Genomic DNA, 22,696 nt, shown 5'->3' with positions numbered 1-22,696 from the left:
AGCTGGGGACAAGATGAGAAATGCTGATGTGCTACCCCTCCCAGGATGATAACCATCTAACTGGGATCTGGGAGAAGGAGCCCTGTTTTCTTATGGTACCAATCCATAATGGAGTTTCTGTCTCACTGAGCTAAGAGAGGAAGGGATAGAACAGGTTTTGGTTCAAACAGCAGATTCTCACTGTTCTTACTGAGACTGAGTAAATTTTCTAAAATAAATGCTTCTTCATTTGCTATAGCTCCTAGAACCATTTCCAGAGACTTTGCTTTTTAAAAATAATTTTCACTCGTTTCACTGGGGACTGGGTCCACAAAGTTCTTTACACTGTCATGCCAGAATAGGAACCTGACATTACTCTGAACTTATTTTACATATTGTTGGAGGATGATTATTCCAAGTATTTGTAATTATCTTAATATTTTTAGGAACCAAATTTGTCCAAGGTTCCAATAACCCTAACCTCATCTCTTTATTTCCTAGCCTTATGAGTTGTAGATGTTTCCTGCAGTTACTATCCTCCATGTTACTTCCATTTTCTCTTTTTGTCTTTTCAGATTTCCAATACCTGTTTAATTTCTTCAATCGAGTTCTATCTTTTAAAAAAACTAGTGTAGGTTCTGTTTTCCTACCTGATTCTGACATAAACAGCTTCTAAATATAATTCTCTGTTTTGTTTTGTTTTAATCAGGATTTCTTAAACGAATGGCTAATTATATGTCTAGGACAGAATATAAACAAAATGAGCCTGACACAGCTTGTACCAGTAATTAAAGAAGCTGTCAAAAATCAATGGGTCATGTCAAAAGGACTTAGAAGCCAAAAAGAGGTTCTCATTGGCATACTATGGGATCATTTAAGCAATGAAAAGAATTACAACTGAAATACATTCAAAATATTGAATATATACATACATGTTATGCGAATGAGCTCATAATGATACTTTGAAAAACAAATAAAAAACGGTTCATTTTCTATAATTTTAATGGAGTTTAGAGATGAATGAAAATTAAATATCCATCTAATCCTAGGAATTTTTTTTTTTTTAAAAGACAGATCAACATCTATACTTCAACTGTGGTAGTGGTTACATGACTGTATGCATCTGTCAAACTCACAGAACCATACCTTTAAAAAAGTAAACCTTATAGTATATAAATATATCATAATTTTAAACAAACAAAAAAAAGTCCTCAATGAAGTGGTAAAGATTATTAATTTCTTTAAGTCTTAATAAAAAAGATTGTCTTCACTTTTTTTCTCCCCTTTTAGACATAAGGGAACAAATCTAAAAATATCTTCAGTAACAATGAAAGTCTGCAGCTCATGGCACCTCCTAACATGACAATAATTCTATGAAATAGCATCTGGTTTCCTAGGAAGCGGCTGAAGCTAATCTCTGTTCTATAAACCAAGTTGACAATTTTATCACATGCCGAACTCTTTCCAAATTTTTTGTTTTCTGAAACTAGACAAAGGTGATAAATGATTAAGTAAATTAGAGATGATAAATGGTTTTCACACGTGGTAATAATGTGAAACAAAGTTTTGTGGTAAAGGAAATTTGATTAAAATTATGCAAGAAGATAATAAATTTATTTACTTTCTTCTGAGAAGAAGAAATACCTAAATCTCAGATGAAAGCTGGAGTCAACTCCTTTCATATTTATCTTAGAACTAACAAGTTTTGTAAAAAGTGGATATATGGTTAAATTTATAAAGTGACATAGCAACATGCCTCTAAAAAAATTACTTCAGCCTAAACAAATCTATCAGCAGAGGAATCTGATTACTGCTGCTACTACCTAAGTTCGATTTACAAATTGATGTATATTTTTCACAAGAATTAGACAAAAATTATTATAAAAGTACAGTATAAATTACTCTTATAGGTATATGTTCCAAAATCACTAAAAAACATTTTATGGCCATCGAAAGCATCTGTTGTGACCATCATCACAAATTTATTTTAAATCTCATTTAAATGTCTTCCATGCTTCTCAATAATTTCCAATTTCCTCCTTTCCCCAGCACCTGATTCAAACATCTACCATATCAAGTTCCCAGCTTACTGCATCTCGCTTCCTTTACTCTCAAGTGACCTAGCCTCCTACTTCACCAAGAAAGGACACTAAGAGCTTTAAACTCCTCAGTGTCCCTCCCCTTGAACTCAATTTACTCTATGCCCCTTTAGCTTGAGAAGGTGTCCCAATTCTTCCTCACTTCTTAATCGTCCTCTCCCCAAGCCATATTCCAATCTTTTGTTTACATTTTTTTCCTCAATCTACCAGGTTACTCTCCTCTGCTTCTAAACATACTCAAGTCACCTAATCTTAAAAATTCTTCCCTCAATCCTGGTTCTCAGTCAAGTGACCACTTTTCTCATTTATTAACTTCTGGAAGTACAGTCTACACTACCTTCTCATCCAAACCTCCCACTCATTACTTTAACACTATTTTAAACTCCCACCATGAAAATCAACAATACATTTTTAATTGCCAAATGCAACAGCTTCTTTTCAATTCTCCTATCACTTACCTGCAAAATAATTGTGTCCTTGCTTAGTCTGCATTGTGCGACTTTCCTACTATCTTTCTGAGAATTCTCTCATTGTCATCTTTTGGATCTTTTTACGCTGTTGCCTATACCAGACTCCCAAAGACCTCACCAGGAAAAGGTACCCAGTTTGGTAACTCATCTATGCTGATATCTGATGACTCTAATTCATTATCTCCAGCCCGCATCTCCCCTCTGAGCCCCCCACATCTATTGTTTTGTTGCCACAGACAACAACTTCTAGATACCACAAAGACTCTAAAATTTGACATTAAAAACAACAACAACAACAGGAAAATCACAAACTTCTTTTTAATCAATCGCATACATTGCATGCAGAGCTTGGCACATGACTAACCACTGTGACTAACTGGCTTCCAACAGAAATGAAATAAAGGCAGTACATAAACCCTTGCCAACTCTTTGTACTTCATATTTTTTTAAAGTTCTTCTATTAACAAATCACTAGTTCTTTTGGTAACAAACTAAACCATTAAAAACCTGTTCCTCTTCCTTTTTATTCCTATCAAATACTAAAACCTCAATCACCTTCTGTATCTCCTTCATGTCTTGCTTCCAATTGACACATACCTTTGAAAATATCTTTTAACTCTATGTAACTTGTTTTTGAAATACATCCAAAAAGTAAGATATATGATAAAGTAAATAAAATAAATACTAATTACAGAACCTAGGTGGGGATATATGGGTATTCATTCACTGCACAATTCTTTCAACTTTTCTGCATGTTTGAAAATGTTGAATAAAAACCTGTCTACATTCAGACATTGTTTAAACGCATGCCTTTTTACTTCTTTTCTGAACTACTCTGGGGCCTGAGCTGTCAGTCTCCCCACTCCTTGCCATTGTAATACCCCTCCAAGATGACTCCCAATAATCTCTGCCTCCTGGTATTCACACCCTTGTGAACTTGCCTCAGACACTGTACCAGGGTTGCTTTCTATGACCAATACGAGAGTATATAATTTCCAAGATTACGATATAATCTAATCTGTGCCTTCCAGTTTCCACCTCAGAGCATCTGTGCCCTATCTATCTATCTATGATTTGATCTGGTAGAACATGTAAATTATCTAGGGATATTGGTAAAATGCACGTTCTGATTTGCTAAGTCTGGGGCAAGGCCCAAGATACTGCATTTCCAACAAGCTTGCAGGTAATGCAGATGCTGCTAGTTCAGGGATCAAACTATAGTGCTATAAGTATAGTTAACAAGGTAAAGAAAAAAAAAGCAGGGAGAGGTAGATTTCTATTTTTTTCCCTGTCATATTTAAATATGTAAAAATAGAGTCAAGTCTTTGTAGTCATTCAGTGCAACATCATCTCAAAATTCTATAAAGCAGTGCTTTCCAAACATAAACGTGCATACGAATCACCTGGGGAGTTCTTATTAAACTGCAGCAGTAAGTCTGGAGCAGGAGAGTCTGTATTTCTTTCTAACAACCTCCAAGCAACAACGAAGCTCTGGTCAAAGGACCACACTTGTTGAGTAGTAAGGTTTTATACTTTTTTTGTTTGACACATTTGATTATATAAAAATGTAAAACTTGTATGTCCAAACCACAATAAAGTTAAAAGACAAAACAATGAATTTGGAAAAAACAGTTGTAACATCTGTGACAACATGCATATCTTTTGTATTAACCTTCTATCACTGCATAAATTATAATCCTATACTTTTCAACTTTCAGAAACATCAATCTGAAAAATAAACCATGATATGCTTTACAAATGCCTATTATACATTCCAGCTTTATCTCCAACTACTCCAGTACCACCACTCACCCTATGTGCACACCTATGCTCCAACCATACAACTACATGTTACTAAAATCTTAACTTCTCTAACCTTACCCTGAAAACACACCTTTGTTTGGGTAATACGGCAAGCCCAAGTAGAAGTCATCAGTTTAGTGGTCCTCTCCTCTTTCCCTTCAATTATCTTCAGTCTAGTTTGCCTACTTATAGGCCAAGCATTTCATCACTCTACCATGGGTTTAAAGTCCCACAGGCTACTTACTCCAGATTTAGACAGAAAATATGCACCTTTCACTACATGATTTTCGCATACATTTTTTAAAGACATAACACACCATAAACCCACCCTTTTAAAGTGTACAATTCAATAGTTTTTAGTAAATTCAAAGTCATGAAATCATTTCCAATTCTAGAATATTTTCATCATCCCAAAAAGAAACTTCATACCCTTTATCTATCGCCCCTAATTTCCTCAGTCCCCCAGCCCCTGGCAACCACTAACCTTTTTGTCTCTACAGATTTGCATATTCTAGACACTTCATGTAAATGAAATCATATGCTATGTGGTCTTTTTCACTGGTTTTGTTCATGTAGTGTGATGTTTTCAAGGTTCATTCACGTGCTAGAATGTACATATCAATACTTAATTCCTTTCTATGGCTAAATAATTTCATTGTATGAATATACCATACTTTACCTATTCATCAGTTGATGGACATTTGGGTTATTTCCACCTTTTGGCTATTATAAATAACACTGCTATGAATATGCATGTACAGTTTATATGTGAACATATTTTCAGTTCCCTTGGGAAAATATCTAAGAGCCAACTTGCTGAGTAATATGCTAACTCTAAGCTTACCGTGTTGAGGAACTGCCAAACTATTTTCCAAAGCACTGAACCATTTTACATCCCCACCAGCAATGTATGGGAATTTCGCTACATTTTCAAACAATGAGGATGTTATAATTCCTGAAGGAAAGTAGAGATGTGCCCCTCACCCTGTAATGATAATTCTCTAAGATGAATACTGCATTAGTAAAAAAAAAGTAGCACTGCATATTTCTGGCAGGAATTCAAGAAATAAAATGTAGGTCCGAGTATATTGATCAAGTAAGTTATCCTCTCAGAGCTAACGGTTCTTTAATCGTAAAATAGGGACGCCGTAAAAACATTTATTTATGTTAATCACCGTGAAGATTAAATAAAACGATCCATGTAAAAGTGCTTTAAAACACTGATTATTCGTGATTCAATCCTGGGCAAAGCATTAGAGGCAAATGGCTAAATACCCAGATCGCTTCCCCCTTCTTTTACGTTCCTTCCCCGCTGGGAGGGTTGCTGAGTGACGGCGGGGGCTGCAGCCAACCTCCCTCCTCGGAGAAGAGCCGGCCTGACAAACCACGCAGGATAAATTGTTAGAGCTCAAAAATCAGAGCCGGGTCACTTCAGCCCCAAATCCTTCCCAGGCGAGAGATTCCGAGTGCTCTAATGAGCTTAGCAAGTCAGCGCAGAATCTTTTTTTCCTTTCCGATGGTAATAAACATTTATATAGTCGAAGCAGAAAAGGAAGGCAAAGAGAACGCAAGCATATCCTCCCACCCACGATCCCAGTCGTATCTCTACAACCCCCCCCCACCACCCAAAAGGAAAACAAATATGAAACCCGATCCATTACGAACTCCAGAGGTATATCAATCCCAATGGCTCTCACCCCCAAAGAACCACCTATCAGACCCCCCCCCCTTCCCCGGGGCAGATGGCGCAAGGCTTACCTGGTGGCCTCCTCCAGCTCGACCCGGCTCTGTCCAGGTGCCTCCAGAGTGATAATAGCCATCACCTCCTCCACCTTCTCCCGGCCAGGTGGTCTCAGCCGGGCCACGCACCCGCCAGGAAATGGGAGGGTGAGGAGGTTCAGGGCGAGGAGGATATAGAGGTGGAGGTGTGTGCACAGGCACATCTCCACCCCCAGGCCCGTAGTAGCGGCCATAAGACGGACCATCACTGGGGCCGTAGCCCGAGCGCCTTAAGGCCGACATGGGCTTCCCCGCTCCGAAGCACTTCCCGCCCCCCACGGCCGGCCCATTGCGCAGGCTCATGCCAGCGAGAGGGAATGGACAACAATGAAGGGGGTCGGCCGACAACAGCCAATCCCAGGCCCGGTCCCGCCCGTTCGGCTGTCGAGCCTGAGAGTTGAGCAACGGAGGTCAGTAACGCTGAGGTCTAAGAAGCAGGAAGACCAGGAGCGACACGGTGTTGCTTAAAAGAAAGAGTACATTTTCCCACCACCTATGCAATCTAGATTTCTTTTCTCCTCTTTTCAGGAATGGAGAAAGTGTGCCCGCGATTGCACCACGGCCCGCCCCTTCCCGAGGCCGGGCACGTGATACCGGAAGTGGGTGGAGATAATATGGAGGAGTTTCCGGCAGGCCCCGGCGGCTGAAAGCCGGGGCAGGAGTCCTGGTCCTTCCTCGGGTTCCTGTCTCGGTCCCGAGGAGGCGGTGAATACATTAGGAGGGAGGAAGTGTTGGACGCGCTGGCCCACCGCCGCCACACATTGCAGCCTTAGCTCAGCTCAAAATGAACTATATGCCTGGCACCGCCAGTCTCATCGAGGACATTGACAGTAAGTAGTTCATCTCCTTCGGGTGAAGTCCGGGTAGAGACCCTTCCTCGCGAGGGATGCCTCTTTCGAGGGGGCCCGGGGCAGGGGGCGGTGTGTTTTTAGCACAGTTCTGCTCATTTGGCGTTAACATCTTCCACGGGATGGAGGAGCCACGGGACATACCGTTTGCCCACCTCCTAGTTTGCTATCCTGCCCCTCGCAGACAATACCAGTTCACAGGCGTGTCAGCCACAAGCTATAGAATTCTCTCCTGCCTCCTAGGGACGCAGGTGAAGTACCACGTTGTGACTGGTGGATGGATGAGACTGCTTAAAGGGTTCATCAAGAAATGGAAATGTTAAGACAGCAGCTTTAGGATTTAATTGGCAGTAAACATAGGTTTTATGCTGTGTGTTCATTTGCAGTATTCTTTTACCGTGAGGGTCTTTAGCATTTCCAGATTATGGTAGTAAATAAAGTTCACTGCCGGACAAGGTATTGACTTTTCTGGAAAGAATGAGTCACTTCACGCTTTTTTCTCCCTTAGACAGTTTTCTTTTGCTTTTATTAAAAAGGTCTCCCTTACCTCCTAATCATTGTCCTGAAGAGCTCAGTTCTGTACAAAAGAGGAGACACTTAGAGTTGTTTTGTCTTTCCTTTTCCTAACCTCTCATCCGTGAATTATTCCTCAAGCAACATTTTTGTAATCGTTTTAATCGCGTGATGTCTCATTAACTTGTGATTGTTGTAAAGTGGTTTACACACAGTTCCAAACAAGTTACAATAATCTCTACAATTCTGGTATATGCAAATTAAAGAGTGAGTGTATAATTAAACACTCTTTTTATCGTCTGACGGCATTTTTAAATCTAAATTAGTGATTTTGCTATTGAAGGGAAATGTAGTGTAAATCGGATCAGATTCATGTAAATAACCACTGTACACGCCTATTTGTAATGTGTAATGAAATCTTCAGTTTCAGTTGTCAGAGGATACCCTTTTTTGCCCTTGCCTCTTGTTATAAATCTGAATTATTTGAGTCCCTAACACATCCTTTCATTATATTAAAAATGATTTTTGTTCTCAAGCCTTCTAACCTTTTTATTATAGATTCCAAGCCCCTTCCTTTATTGAAAGGTGAAAAACAATTTCGTATGCACCCTTTACTGCCTGTCCACACATACTTTTCCTCCTCTTTCCTTATTCTTGTTGTATTTTCACCCATCGTCTCATTGAGTAGGAAGTATTCTTCTCTTTCAGCTTGTCTTTTATTACTTTCTTTCCACTGCTTCTGGAACCTTCTTCCATTAATATCCTTTTTTTTTTTTTATCTCTTCTTTTTCCCCCTGAATCCTTCCTTTCATGTATGTTCTTCTCTATCCATCTCAAATTTTTTTCAGTTGTTTCCCCATCCCATTTTTCATATCTTTACCCCCAAATCTCTTGAGTCATTTCCATTTCGACTCTTCCTGACCACCTGCCGTAGACCACCTGAAATTTGTTTTTTGTTGTCTACTCAGTCTGCTCCCAGTTCTTTTCTGACTTCATTTCCTGTTATTTCTCTCACACTCTCAACTTTTCACCAAACATATGGATACATAGCCCTTTTTTTCCTCCTGCCTAAATTACAGATTCTCCTGCCCCTACCGTTCCTCATCACTTCTTACCATGACCAAAAATTATCTATCTTTCATGGGCCAGCTCACATACATCCTCCAGCTAGATAGCATTTCTCTCAGTCTCATGTCATTAAGATGTGCTTTCTTAGGGTACTTAATATAGCCCAAGGAAAATTATAATTTTTTTCAGGGGAGAATCTTGTCCCTCTGTTCTGCATCTAGAAAGTATTTTATGTGTGACATTAAAGAAACAAATGAATGAATTTTGCTAGTTATTCCAGTGACTGGCTTATTCAGAATCAGCTCAGAGTCACCTCTTCAGAGTGGTTTTCCCTAGCCACCTCTTTCTGTAGCTACTTCCCCTCTTCATTATACTATCCTACTATCTTATTATTCCTTTGTACTAATCACAATAGGTCATTTTTTGTGTTTGTTTGCTTTCCTTCACCAGGAATATAAGTTCACAAGGCTGGTGACTTTCTGAGTCTTATTCTGTACTATATCTAGGCCCTAGAACAGTAAATAGCTTTCAATAAGTATTATTGAATCTTTGCTCTAGCCTATTATCATCCTCATTTTACATGTCTGAGATATTTATATTTAAAACTTCCCCTGATTCCAAAGTGTGAAATAGAAGCTCATCAAAGTTGTGAGGAAAGTAATTCTAGACCTAAGATCATAAAGATAATCCAGACTAAATTTCTCAATTTGCAGGTATAGTAACTGACATGATGACACTCAGGGGGTTTAATTGTCAGACATCCGCATCTAGAGCCAGACAACCTTCCTAACTATTCACCCACTCCTTTTTCCACTCTGCCACACTACTCTGATTTTTTCACCATTAACTTTCTAAACCCCAGGCTACCATGGTCCTTCTAATTTCACAGTGAACGCCACCTTGAATACATTGGAAGAAATAGTAGAGCTTAAACTGATATTAACTTTATTTTTGTTGTTACCCTGTAAACTCACTGAAGCTAACAGTTTTCATTTTTTAAAGATTTTTTTTTTCCTGTTTCCAGAAAAGCACTTGGTCCTGCTTCGAGATGGAAGGACGCTTATAGGCTTTTTGAGAAGCATTGATCAATTTGGTATGTAATAGTTATGGACTTTTCTTATACTTTGGATAATAAGAACTATTCATTGTATTTTCATATTGAAATTTGTCTGCAACTTTTTCATGGGTGTGGCATAAGAGAATACTGTTTTAAGTCATTATATCATCGTTTCCTAAGTTATGATTAGAAGGTTCAAAAACTCAAGTTTACAAGCGGTATTTCTAAAACTGGTTTTCACTAGAACATATAACAATGTTTTGGACTACTTTTTTATTTTCTCCATTAGAGGGAGCCAAATGATAGAAATAAACTCAGTCCCGTGAAAAACCTGGTCATTTGTACATTGGCTTGAGTGTGACTACTCTTCAGAGCAATTCTTGCACTGAAGGTAATCCCTCCCTGTCCAATGAAGATTGGATAGAAGGTATTTCCTGCAGCTTTTTAGGGACCCCAACATTAGCTCAATATTTACACTTAGGAATACATTAGACACAAGATTCTGTCTTTGCATCCTGCATTTTTTCTAGAGATTTATATTTGCATCTGTTTCAAGAAACTTCTCAGTTCATATAGACATATGTTGGACATCTGCTAGGTCAGTGGATTTAAGCATGAGGAAAAACAACATAACTGAAACACTTGTAAGAGGTTATAAAAGATAAGAGCATAGATCTCTGCTTTTCTTCAAGGAAGACAAATGGTACCAATTGAAAGGAGAAAAATAATTATTCTTAACAAATTGGGTTTCTAAATCTTATGTCAAATTCATCAAACTACTTTGAGGGAAAAGTAATATATACTGGCTTTACTCTCAGATTACTGACAAAGTGAAAAAATAGGTTTTTGCTGTATGATAATTCATGGACACCTTTATTAGGTTAAATGAATCCTAAGTACTGAAACAAAGTTAAGTCTTTGGTAAATCATCACATGTATCCACACAACATAGAAAAACTGTTTCCTTTTTCTGAATAACCAGAGTTTTAATCTTTGCAGTTTAGAGTTTTCCAAGTGCCCTACTCATTTATATTTTCTTAGAGCCATGTTGATATTAGCAGTTAATGGTAAACAAATTTAACTTTCTTAACTTTTTCCCACCATCATTCATGTATTAGTGCAACATAATCCCAGATACTCTCAGTTTACAGTTGTTCTAAGTCTCCTAAGTGGTATTTCTTAATGAAATAAGAGAAGCTTGTTTGAAATTTTAGCTTTTCCTAGAATTAAAAAGTTTGCAAATCATATTCAGCTAAATCTTTTCTACTCAAAATAACCGATTGAGTTATGGACCTTTACCCACTAATTTTGAACTAAATATCTTCATTTCTTCCCTATACACTTATAGCTAATTTAGTGCTACATCAGACTGTGGAGCGTATTCATGTGGGCAAAAAATACGGTGATATTCCTCGAGGGATTTTTGTTGTCAGAGGCGAAAATGTGGTCCTACTAGGAGAAATAGTAAGTGAAAACTATTGAGTTGCTATGAATCTTGGTAATCATGCTAGTTAAGTTTCTCTTTGTCTTTTTAAGAGGAAAAAATATACTTTCCACATTTCACCGAGCTTTTCATAGAAAACCACCAAATTAGTTTAGGGAAGTTACAGAGAATAATTAATTTTGTTTCAGTGCCTCTTGGCATTTTAAAGATTGGATCCTATTAGCAGCAAAATATCATTGATTTTACCTGATATCTTAAAAAATAAATACCATCCTATACAAATGTGTTCATTAGTATATTATTTCTGCTATCTCAATATCAGAAAATTAAAAACCTTGAGAAGAATAATTGAATAAAGTAAGATTTATATACATTGGAATATTTTGCAGTCATCTAAATTTAAAGTCGTTTTTCATGACAAAAAGTTAATTAGCCATGTTTGGGAGGGGGAGACACATTGCATATACAACGTGATATCTACATTTTTAAAGTGGGGAAGAGCAAAGAATAGCTGTCAGAGAAACCTTTCTATGAACTATCCTGACGGTAGAGCCCAGTTTCACTTGAATCCTTGGCTCACAGCCAAGAAGGAGGCCCCTGTGTATCTGTGCCAGGAAGACAGCTGGCAGTTGAGAAGTTAAATGTTATAAAGTGCTGTTACTGTAGTGGTGTATGTATGTACGTATACATACACATAAATTTGCATATATACATACAAAAGTGTTAGAAAACTATATATATATATAACTATTAGGAAAACTCAGACCTTTTAAAAGAAAATAAATTTGATTTCATGTTTTACATGAAACATTACTTAAAAAGAAAAGTTTCGTTTTTTTTTTTTTAATTTTTTCCCCCTCTTTAATTCCCCACCCCACTTCCACCCTTGACCTATGGATGTTGCCAACTCCCCTTAAGAACTGGATCTCTGAAGGCAAGGTGTCTCCTCCCACACATTAGCGGCGCACCCCCCGGGGCCTGGCACACCCAAGGTATGGTCCGTGGCTCCACCTGGGGTGCGATCCCAGGACCTTCTGCATGTAAAGCAGACATGCTAACCACTACACTGTGGAGCCACCCCATAGCTATTTTTAATAAGCCATTTGAGAAAGTAAAGAGGTAATTCTGCAGGATCAGATTGTTGTAGAGACCTTCTGTTGAAACAGTTAGGCATGACTAATCAATACTGCCCAAGCGCTGCTATGAAACTATGAACTACCTTTTTCTAATTTTTAAAATATTTTAGTGGTCAATCTTTTTGGTTCAGTGTATCATTTCTTGCATGTTTATGAAGCAGAAATCGTTATCGCCTTATATTATGTCAAGGTTGAAATAAAGCATTATACTACTTAGGGCTAGTGAGGAAGGGGTCGTAATGACCGTGAACTGGTTTGCCAGTATATTAAGAGGAGCTAACTGACCTCTGGACAGCAGGATTATGGGTGATTATTTTTTCCTTTTTTTATACTTTTCTGAATTTAGTTTTTAAAGAGGAAACATTATTTTGTTACTAAGGGTAAAGATTTAAGTTAAATTATTTATACATACTCTGCTTCAGTTTTATAGTAGTGAACATCATAGAAATGCTTTCTGTGCCAATTATAGTGGCACAGATGTGCCAATTATAGTGGCACAGATGTGTAGATGTGTGTGTGAGGAGAAGTGAACTTGCATTTGTTCTTTAAAATTCATTGTTTCCTGGAGCCCTTTTATAGAGAAAAGTACTTTTATTTCTATATTATGGTTTGGATGCTGCAGAATTTTACAGTGGTTCCACTAAAGAAATATGGTTCAGCAATGTTTACATAGTTATATGAATCAATAGTCAGTTGGAAGAAATTAAGTGCCAACCATAGGGAAACTCATTCCCAGAAACCATCTGGATTGTGTAAACATTCTATTGCTTAAGAAGTCCCTGGATTCAGCCTCAAGGATGGTGATGAACACAGTCTTAAGTAACAAGACTGATTGTTGGGAAGCAGCATCATAACTACATGAATAGCTCCATAAGTAATATATTGAAAAGTCAAGAGGCAGAACACTGAGCTAAGAACATGATCTTCCCTTCAGCTGCTACCTGTGGGTTGTGAGGACAGGTTACACTTGATAACAAAGATTTTGCTGGGTGCAGTTAACGTTTGACCCAAGGCAGAGTTTATTTATGTGATCTGTGTGGCTTTCATTCTAACCTCTCTGGTGAGAGTCCTACATTTGATAATGTCGCAGCCTGTGAGTTCTGAGGCTTTGGTAACATATGAAGATAAATATCTAGTGATAGATTGGAATTTCGGAAGAGTTTGTGTATGTGTTAATGCTTCCCAGAATTTTATCACTGAAAGAGAAGATAAGAAATAAGAATACCCTGTTTGTATAGGCTTTCCAGTTTCAAAAACACAGAATAATACTTATATAGTTCATTTTAAAGAGAATGAACTGAATAAATCTGTGATAGTGAGATACTTTTATAGCAAGATTCTGCATTACAAGATTGGTTATCAAATGATGATGAGATGTTAAAAAATAAAAATATTAAGCATATTATGGTATATGGTGCCATATTCAGTGAAAAAAATTACAGTCAATATTTTCATTGTGGGTTTTTTGAAAGTATATACATGGAAAAATTGGAAGGATAGTCACCAAAATGTTATCCCTCCATCCTGGAATTATGGGTAATTTTTTAAAAATCTTTTTTCTAATTGTTTTCTAAATTTCATACAGTGAGCATGTATTTTTGAAAGGAGGGGAAAATAATTTTTTTAGTAAGGAAAAAATATTTAATTAAAATAGAGAAATATATTGGGACCAGATGTGCTTAGTAATCTAACCAGTCTGCTGAGGTTTTCTCTAAAAGAGGGGAAAGGAGTCTTGTGTTATAATTTAAAGACTCCTAGTTAATGCAATGGAGGAACAGTTTTTTTGCCTTTGGGAGAGGAGTGCTGCTTATTGAGCAACAACCCCTAGGCATTAAGCTGACTTTGATAATGTAAAAATACAAAACTTATCTAAAGCCATCTTAGCCTCAGGAACTTCTCTTTGGAGTCTCTGGAGTTGGAGAGATAGTAGTCCTTGGCTAATGTAGGACTTCAGACCACCTTAAGCTTTGTTATACACATTTATTGATTTCTGTTACCACATTCCTATAAGTATGTATTCTGTAGTATTGTTGCCAGCCATTTCTTTGTAAAACTTATCTGTCCCTAGAAGAAGGCCTTTTCAGCCATGTCACAATTTTGAAAATAACGGAAGCCTCACATAGGAATCCATTGTCTTTAGATCTGTAATGTTTTCTATTCTTGGTCATCAGTTGAAGTTTTTCAAACCTGCTTGTTTTGTAGGACTTGGAAAAGGAAAGTGACACACCTCTCCAGCAAGTGTCTATTGAAGAAATCCTAGAAGAACAAAGGGTAGAACAGCAGACCAAGCTGGAAGCCGAGAAGCTGAAGGTTCAGGCTCTTAAAGATCGAGGTCTCTCCATTCCTCGAGCAGACACTCTTGATGAGTATTAAGTCTTTTGCTCAGAGGCTACTTCTTTTGGGGAGCAGGGGCTATCACTGAATGAATGTGGTATTCTAGCCACTTCACACATTTAACTAGAGACTGGAGAATTTTGAAAAGACATTTTTCTTTTGAATTCTTTCACAAATATACAACATGAAGAAATCATGAGGGGTTTTTTCCTATTTAATAACAAAGTCATTATTTAAAAGAACAGTGGGATGGTCTCCTTTCACCAATCACTCTGGAGCCAGCAACTACTTCTTTATATTGCTCTTGTCATCTCAAATTAGAGTTTACAAGGGACGTTCTTTATTTGCTTGTAAATAAAATATAAATCTCAAAATTGTCATGTTATCTCCCCAGTTTGAATTGACTCCAGTGAAAGATAAAATTAAGTTTCTGGTCTGAAAGTTATAAAGTCCCAAACACTGGGATTTCCCCTTCTGTCAAACATCTAAACTGCTACTTTCAAAAGAATATTTTCATAATAAGTATCTTGTAGATCCTCTCCTCTCCCCTTTTCATGTTTTTAGCTGATAAAAGCATTTTCAGGCTTGCAGAAGGAGCTTTCAGTGAGGTTTTCAGTTACAGGTTATAACAACAGTTTCAGGTTTGAGAAATGACATCACTACTGAACTTGCTGTTCTTACTTCACCAATATCTATTCCAAACTATGTTCCTATGACTTTTTACTAAGGGAACTTTCTCTAAATCTTATGTTTAGTTTGGTTTTCTAGGCCTTTTGATTGAATCTTGAGCCTCCGATGCTATATCAAAAAGGAGCACAAATAAAATGGCGTATCAGTGACTGATACATCTAGGTTATTCTTGGCTGACAGCCCATGGCGATGCCACTTTTCTGATATGCTGCTGATTGCATAGCAAGTGTGAATAACCTGTACTTGAAGGGTACACTGTGGTTTAGTGGACCGTATACTGAACTAGGAGTTAGGAGACATAGGTTAAAATTCTGACTTTGTTCTTTATAGCACTTTAACTTGAGCAAGTCAGTTGTCCTCTCATATTTTCAGTTTTTTAAATTACAGAATTCCTGATATTTCCTTTTATAGTCTGTTGAACAAATATATACTTTTCATAAGATTTTCATACAATTCCTATGTCTGAATTATTTTATAGTATTTAATATACTTAACATTTTATGAGCTCAGGTGTTTTTAAAACTACCCTTAATGCCTATAAACCATTTGACTGCTGAGCTATTCATCATTGGGTTGGTTTAAACCAGATAATTTGTGAAGAAACAATTAACAATTTATCAAGCATGTTTTGCCTCTAATCTTACCATTTAACAACCAGAATTTAGTATTAACATCTCACACAAAGGGAAAAAACTAATCACCAATTTTTGAAAAGCATATCTAAGTACATGATACTCTTTCAGAGTCAGCAGGATGACATTATTTGTTTTTCTGAGCACCACTGTTTTAGAATGTCTGCCACTTTCAAGGAATTTGGACTCACTGTTTTTTTTTTTTTTTTCAACCTTCTTCAGACATCCCCAAATTCAATGAGTTATGGTTTATTCTTAAAAGAGAAATAGGGACAATTTTCACAAGTCAAGAGTTTTCCAGCCACAGTAAGGCTTTGATCATTGCTTTTAGACCTTTGTCACACAGGCAGCAGCTAACAATTAGACCTAAAATATGAAATTAGACTACATGCTGCTTTTCTTAGTCTCCAGGATGCTCAGAAAAATGGCTTGCCTTCAGCTCTGCCCAGCCAAGGATTTTTGCAGATACTGAAATCATGCTTTTTTCTAGACCACTGTTAGTACTCTCTTGTACTATTAAGACTTCAGAATCAACCTCTATTCATACATTTCTTTTATCTTTAATAGTTTCTTCCAGTAGGCATTCCCATGAGACTGTTTCCAGGGGAGACATAAGACCTACCAAAGCCCCTCTACCGGCCTTCTTTATTCTGATATAGTTGAGTACAGCAGTATATCTCTTACTCTTAACAGCTGGACTTTTTCCCTTTCCTTGGCCTCTGACTTTACATTGCATGCTCTTAGCTAAGTTTAAACCACGGTCTCTTCCCTCCCTGACTAATAAACTGCCAACAGGCCCTGGATACTTAAGCAGCCATACACCCTTATATTATCCACTATGAAGGGTTTCTCAGGGAGGCCATGTCAATGTGAACCCTAGAGGTATTACACAGAGGTGAACATTGAAAACTGGTCTCATTTTACTCACATGGGTGCTTGCTGGCAGGCTTAGGTAGAGGGCCGTGCAGACAGCATAGGCTGTAGGCCAGCCAGCAAGCAAAGCAGGCTCACTAGGCAATTAAATTACTGTAGGCAGTTCCCAACCTCTAGTCTCAGATCCAGATGTGACATTCATGGCAGCATTGCACAGCTCAAGAAGTGGACCCCAGCAATTGTACCTGGCAAGAAAATACTGAAGGAGAGGCTGTTAATGAACAGTTATTCACCCCTTGACTACCCCTCCAATTATACATACGTGTATGTATGTACGTGTATGTATATATCTGTGGGGCATTTTCTCAGCTTTCGGAAGTCATGCTACAAAATGAACTCCATCCAACTTCCTTTCCCATTAGAAGCCAGCATTCCCAATGAGGTATGAAAAAGGCATTTTGGTTTTAGATGTTACAGACTGATGCTTTAATGCTGACCCAAGCTTCCAGATTGACACTAAAACCAACCCTGCTCATAATCAAGGAAAGATTAGCAGGAGAGTCTAGTCTGAACTGTTGCCTTGGAGCTAATGTGAGCTGAGCAGGAATGTCATCTATGACGCTCGTATGCACATGTGCTCTACCAATGCAAAGACTCCTGATGGATCTGTTAGGATGATGTTAAGTCCAGGAGAGGTAAAGTTTTTTGCCACAGAGACTTAATGTTGATCAACTTAGTTTAAACCTAGGTTGCAACCTACTAGCTCTTGATATGAATTTAGTGGATTATAACCAGCATTTTTTAAAAAGTTGGAATAGAATAGAAAATAGAGTGCATTATATGTGATAAAATTAGATTATGTGTAACACTTGTTATATGCATGTATATGAATATTGACAATATATATTATGTGGTTAGCTGCTGGAAACACTGGATAAAACTGCCTTAGTTTGTAGTAAATTTGCATATGCTTATTGTAACTAGGAAAGAAAAAAATATATCCATTCCCAATTTTTCATCTCAGCCCCCTGAAAATCACCTGTGCCCTGGATGGGACTAGAATTTACCGTCCTCTGTGCTTAGTGCACAGTTGCCTCAGATAGCTGCAGTGTCCTTCCTTCACAATCTTCAGAACCCTGCTCAAATTTCACCTGTAATTCTTTTAAATAGAACCTTTCTCCCTTCCCTTATTTCCTTCCTTTCCAGTTTTATTTTTCACCATAGCAAGTATCACAATCTGACATAAATTTTACTTACTGTCTGCTCTGCTCTGCCACAAGAATGTAAAATATTAAGGACAGGGTTTTTGTTATGTTCACACCTGTATTCCTACATCGAGAATGATGCCTGGCATGTATTAGGTCTCAAAAGATGGACCCATTGAGCAACCAGGAGTTGGGTAATTAGGAGAGATCCTTACACTAAATACGGAGATGTCCTCCTGTCGGGTCAGCCTTCACTGTAGACCACAGCCCTCCAGGTGTAAAGAATTTGGACCTACTTGGTGTAAAAATGTCTGGAAGAGCATCCCAGGGGAACATGGGATCAGGGGTTGGGGAGGACTTGTCAGGGCTGCTGGAGGTAAACAGATGCTCTAGAGCCTGTTTTCCTCCCAACTGTACTCCAAGCAAAACTGGACTGTAGTGCCCGCCCCTCCATTTTGATATCACTGCCTCAAGGGGTTCCCTGGAAAAGGAGAGCAAGAGACTGCCTCATAGGTATTTGCTTTTACAGGGATTTGTATCCAGATGAGTGACCCAAAATCAAAAATAATTTTCTTATCCCTCCTTAAGATCTTTAAGGTTAAAAGAATTAGAAAACCTACCCTAGGAAATGGAGCATATCTGCTGCTCACCTGTCTCAAACTCTGGGTTAGTCTGCCTTGGTTAGGACTCTCTCTTACTTGTCTACTCTTCAGGTTCTGCCAGGGGACTTGGAAGCAGAGAATAAAATCAGGTCTTTCTTTTCTCTTGTCTCACTTTACTGTTTTGCCTCTTTTCTCCCCCTGTCATTCTATTTTCTACCCATTCTCTTGAAAAGAAAAGAAAAAAATCTCTAATTCAAGCCACTCAGTAGCTGTTGCTACTTGGCCAGACCTGGGGGCAAAAAATGACCTCCAGTACTGCTGCTCCAGAAATATAGAGACTTGTATGGTGTTGGGGCACCAGCTAACCAGTGGCTAGGACTTATAGGAAGAGAGAGTGCTCAATGCTGAACGTATTTCAAGGTCAGGACCCCAGATTGCCTGGGAATCCATCTCCAAGACACAATTTTACTGATGTGTAATTTACATCCAGTAAAATGCACTCTTTTCACTGTACAGTTCTATGAGTTTTAACAACTGCATATAGTTAGGTACCATCACCCCTGCCCCTTTGTATTTAATTCTTCCTCATTCGTGAGCCCCTGGCCACCACTGATATGTTTTCTGTACCTTGGCAACTAATCCAATTTTTTCTTAAAATAGCATGCAGGTTAAATAAAGTATCTGGAAAGTTAAATTCAGCCAACCTGCCTTCAGTTTGCTCTTCTGATTTAGACTATTATAAAAGACAGGAAACTACATTCCCTGCCAAAATGCCTGGGCAGAGAAACCTAAAGCCTGGCTCACCTGCTGGAAATGGAGGGTAAAGGGCAAACAATGGAACGAGGTAAAATTAATAGTCGAGTTGTCAATTCATCACCCTAAAACTTATTGAGAAACTACTATATGCCAGGTATATGCTATGAGAAGCAACTATTGGCCCCAATTTTTTTTTTTTTAATGGAGAAATGGGATTTTAAAAGACTGCCTAATTTTGCATCCTGGTTCTTAATAGCTCTCTGAGCTTAGTCAAGCTGCTTACCTTCCAGTGCCTCAAGTTCCTTATTTATAAAATAGGGGTAATAATTGCACTAACTGCTTGGGTGGTACTTGTGAAAGTTAAGTGAGTTAATGTCTGTAAAGAGTTTAGAACAGTGTCTGGTACAGGAGTTCTCAATGTAAACTATTATAATCTGCTAAATCCCTAATGTTGTGCCAGATTCCTGGGACAGATTCCATACCCTCGATGAACTTAGAGTTGCCTTTGTATAAATAGGAATGATATCTGTGAAATAATGATGACCAACTCAGATTAAGGAATGGAAGTGCTAGATTATATAAAATGTACTCTAAAGAAGGTAATCCATAATGACCTCCAACCCAATGAATCAAATTTACCTTGACTTTCTGCTGCCTTCTCACAATGGCCTCTTTGAAAGAAAACACTCCATTCTTTCAATATTAAATAAGAATATACCCTACAAGCAGGCCAACGTTTGCCCTCACCCCCAAGCTGGCCACCCTTAAGAGATGGAAGTAAATATTTACTGAGAATCTACAAAGTGCCAAGTTCTATGCTTTCCAACTATTTATTAAACATTTATTCAGTATATTAATTATCTAGCACTGTACTAAGTGCCAGGGATTCAAAAACTTGGGGAACATCCAAGGCCTTGTGGAGTTTACAGATATGTAAAAAAGGGGGAACTACACAGGAAATTTCTGTACCTTTCAATTTTGCTCTAAAAAAAATAAAATCTTTTAAAAGGTGTGTGTGGGTAGGGAACAGGCAATAGTTTTATCGATACTGTAACAAACATCAGTGGGGCACAAAGGGAAAAGTATTAAATTCTAATTAAAAAGTAGGGCAAAGTGGAGTCCACAAGGAAGCTTTTGAGGAAAGATAATGCTATGAGCTCCTTTGAATGTGGAGAAGGTATGCATGTGGCAGATGCGGGCAGGCACCTCAGGATGGTGCTGAGCATTGCTGGAGAAGAGAGCCAAGGTGAGGATTTGGAGGGCCCAGAGATTGGACTGAGAAGTCTGGACTTCATCTTATGGGCTCTTGATGTATTATTATTTAAGTTTTATAATCACCTGAAAGGATTACAAAAAGAAAAAGAATAACATATCCCCATTTTATAGATAAGGATGTTAAGACTAAAGAAGTGAGTGGCTCACAATCATAGAGTGGTGAAACCAGGACTGAAAGTCTCTTTGAACACAACCTGTGCTTCTTCCACTTCAGTTCACAGCATCCTTACTACCAGTCCAGTAAACCCAAAGTTAGATGGTGTTACCCAGTGCTTGCCTCCTCTGAACTGGGGCCCAGATAAGTTCAAGGGCCCTCTCCTCCAGTTTCAGCCTCTGCTTCCTAGGAATCTGCAGAGGAATCTTCCCACCACACCCTACAAACCCTGCATAGCTGAACAACAAAAGTTCCCCAAGGCAGCCAGCTCTCAACTCTCAGCTCCTTTCTCCATGATGTTGGCCATTTGCTCTACCTGCAACACCTGCACCTCATCTTCTCATCTCAAAACTGGCTAACTCCTAATTGTACTTACCACACACAGCTCTAATGTCACTTCCTCCCAGAAGCCTTCCATAACACTTCTTCCTTTCTCTGTGTAATTAAGTGTTCCATATTCTTGTACTTCCAAAAGTCATCAGCTCTGCAACTCTCTATACTGGGTAATATGGTTCATTTTCCGCATAACTGTAGAGGACACTCAATAAAGGACTGTTGATTGAATGAATGAATGAAGTCCTTTTTTCTGCTCCATAGCCCACCCTGCCTCCTTCCCTTGGCCCTGGGGCCTTCCTCTCCAACACTCTACACAGCCCGTGCCAGATTTCTGACTATCCTTCCTTCCTGTGCCCATCTGTTCTCCACCCTGGGGGGTTCTGCCCTCATCAAAAAGCAAAGCCAGTTAGAGAGGATATCTAGTACCAGAGGAAATTCCCAGACCTCTCTCCCCATCTTACTGCTCAGAGGGACAGCAAGAGTTAATTAGTCATTCAGTCCAAAAGGGTGATGAAGAGAAGAAAGCCTTGGCCCTGGGAGAGGTCACCAGCACCCCCTTCCTGAGTCAGTGGCAGCCTCTGACATCAGCAACAGCCTTATGCCTCAGTCCTCCAGTCTCCCCACAACTACCTCCTCCCCTTTCATGACGGCCATAATTTTCCACACAACGGCAACAGCAGGGCCTTGAACATTATCTGCATGGTTTGTCCGATAACAACCCCCTCCCCTCTCCCCACCACCTCCACTGGGGCATACATGTGCATGAAGGTGCACGTGTACCAAGAAGGAAAGAGGAGCCATCCAGGCACACTGCACATTCTCTTTCCCAAGTCTATGACTGCACAGCCCCACCCCCTTTCACACAATGAGCAACAGTGGCCAAGGCCTCTCCCTTCAGAGCTCTTTGAGGGCTGGAAGCAAAACTGACAGCCAGGTTTCCTAATTCAAAAGACATACTTGCGTCCAAGGCCATGCAACCCTGAACACAACCAATCCTGTCTGATATTGGAAGCTAAGCAGGATTGGGCCTGATTAGAACTCAGACGGGAGTACTAAGGTGCTGTAGGCATAAAAAAATAAAAAATAAGGGATCATAAGCTGGCAAGGTCCTTGTAATCCGTGAGATCAACCAAGGGTTGCCTTGCCTAAAAAAAAAAAAAAAAAAAAAAAAGACATATAGACATATTTGCACCCACAGCTGCTTCCCCAATTGATCACCTAATAGAGAAGGAGCAGGAACCCACTCTGTGCCCTTCTTGGAGCTGAGTGCTGAGAAGGCAGAATGTGTGGACAAGTCACCTGTCTCAGGGACAGACAGTCCCACAGAAGAGACAAGCAATCACACACAAACCAGTACACAAATCAGAACCGGAAATCGTGCCCCTCTAATAGTATTGACATAAGGGTATGAGTCAAAGGAACAAGCCATTCCAAAGGTTGAGGTGGTCAAGGAAGGCTTCACAGAGGAGGGGCTGCAGGAGGCCTTAAGGAATGGGCCAGGGGCCTCCAGGTAGCCACTGGTTGGATAGGAGCCCAGGCCTCTTTGAGTTGCTGGATTTCTCACTGCTTCACTGGGGCTGAAATTGGGAGGCGGGGGGCGGGGGGCTATGAGACTCATCCTGTTCCATGTGGGCTTTAGGCAC

The 22,696-nt window shown here is 39.0% G+C and overlaps 2 protein-coding genes across 3 annotated transcripts in view; one reads left to right on the top strand and one right to left on the bottom strand.

Annotated features, from left to right (window-relative positions):
* The window catches only part of BAG4 (BAG cochaperone 4), a 29,976-nt gene extending 23,283 nt beyond the window's left edge, over positions 1-6,693 (bottom strand). The window contains exon 1 of one of the 2 annotated variants that reach the window (XM_016155280.2): positions 6,110-6,693. In XM_016155280.2, coding sequence (XP_016010766.1) covers positions 6,110-6,433 — 324 coding nt within the window. In that variant the 5' untranslated portion in view covers positions 6,434-6,693. The remainder of the gene's footprint in view (positions 1-6,109) is intronic. The other variant, XM_016155279.2, reaches the window with a different exon arrangement.
* A 34-nt stretch (positions 6,694-6,727) lies between these two features.
* Positions 6,728-14,910, top strand: LSM1 (LSM1 homolog, mRNA degradation associated). Its single transcript, XM_016155289.2, has 4 exons — positions 6,728-6,960; positions 9,584-9,652; positions 10,965-11,080; positions 14,399-14,910. Exons 1-4 carry the CDS (start codon positions 6,915-6,917, stop codon positions 14,567-14,569), a joined length of 402 nt encoding a protein of 133 aa, XP_016010775.1. The 5' UTR covers positions 6,728-6,914; the 3' UTR covers positions 14,570-14,910.
* The last annotated feature ends 7,786 nt before the right edge of the window (positions 14,911-22,696 follow it).

The sequence above is a fragment of the Rousettus aegyptiacus genome, unplaced genomic scaffold (genome assembly GCF_014176215.1).
Source record: "Rousettus aegyptiacus isolate mRouAeg1 unplaced genomic scaffold, mRouAeg1.p scaffold_m13_p_11, whole genome shotgun sequence".
Taxonomy (NCBI): domain Eukaryota; kingdom Metazoa; phylum Chordata; class Mammalia; order Chiroptera; family Pteropodidae; genus Rousettus; species Rousettus aegyptiacus.
This window is presented reverse-complemented; position numbering and strand designations above follow the sequence as displayed.

What these genes read in the sequence shown, in the direction of transcription:
- LSM1 (XM_016155289.2), top strand. Translation starts at nt 6,915, where the DNA reads ATGAACTATATGCCTGGCACCGCCAGTCTCATCGAGGACATTGACA. An exon ending in TCTCATCGAGGACATTGACA is followed by an intron (nt 6,961 to 9,583) that starts GTAAGTAGTTCA and finishes TCCTGTTTCCAG; the next exon opens with AAAAGCACTTGGTCCTGCTT. An exon ending in TGGTCCTACTAGGAGAAATA is followed by an intron (nt 11,081 to 14,398) that starts GTAAGTGAAAAC and finishes CTTGTTTTGTAG; the next exon opens with GACTTGGAAAAGGAAAGTGA.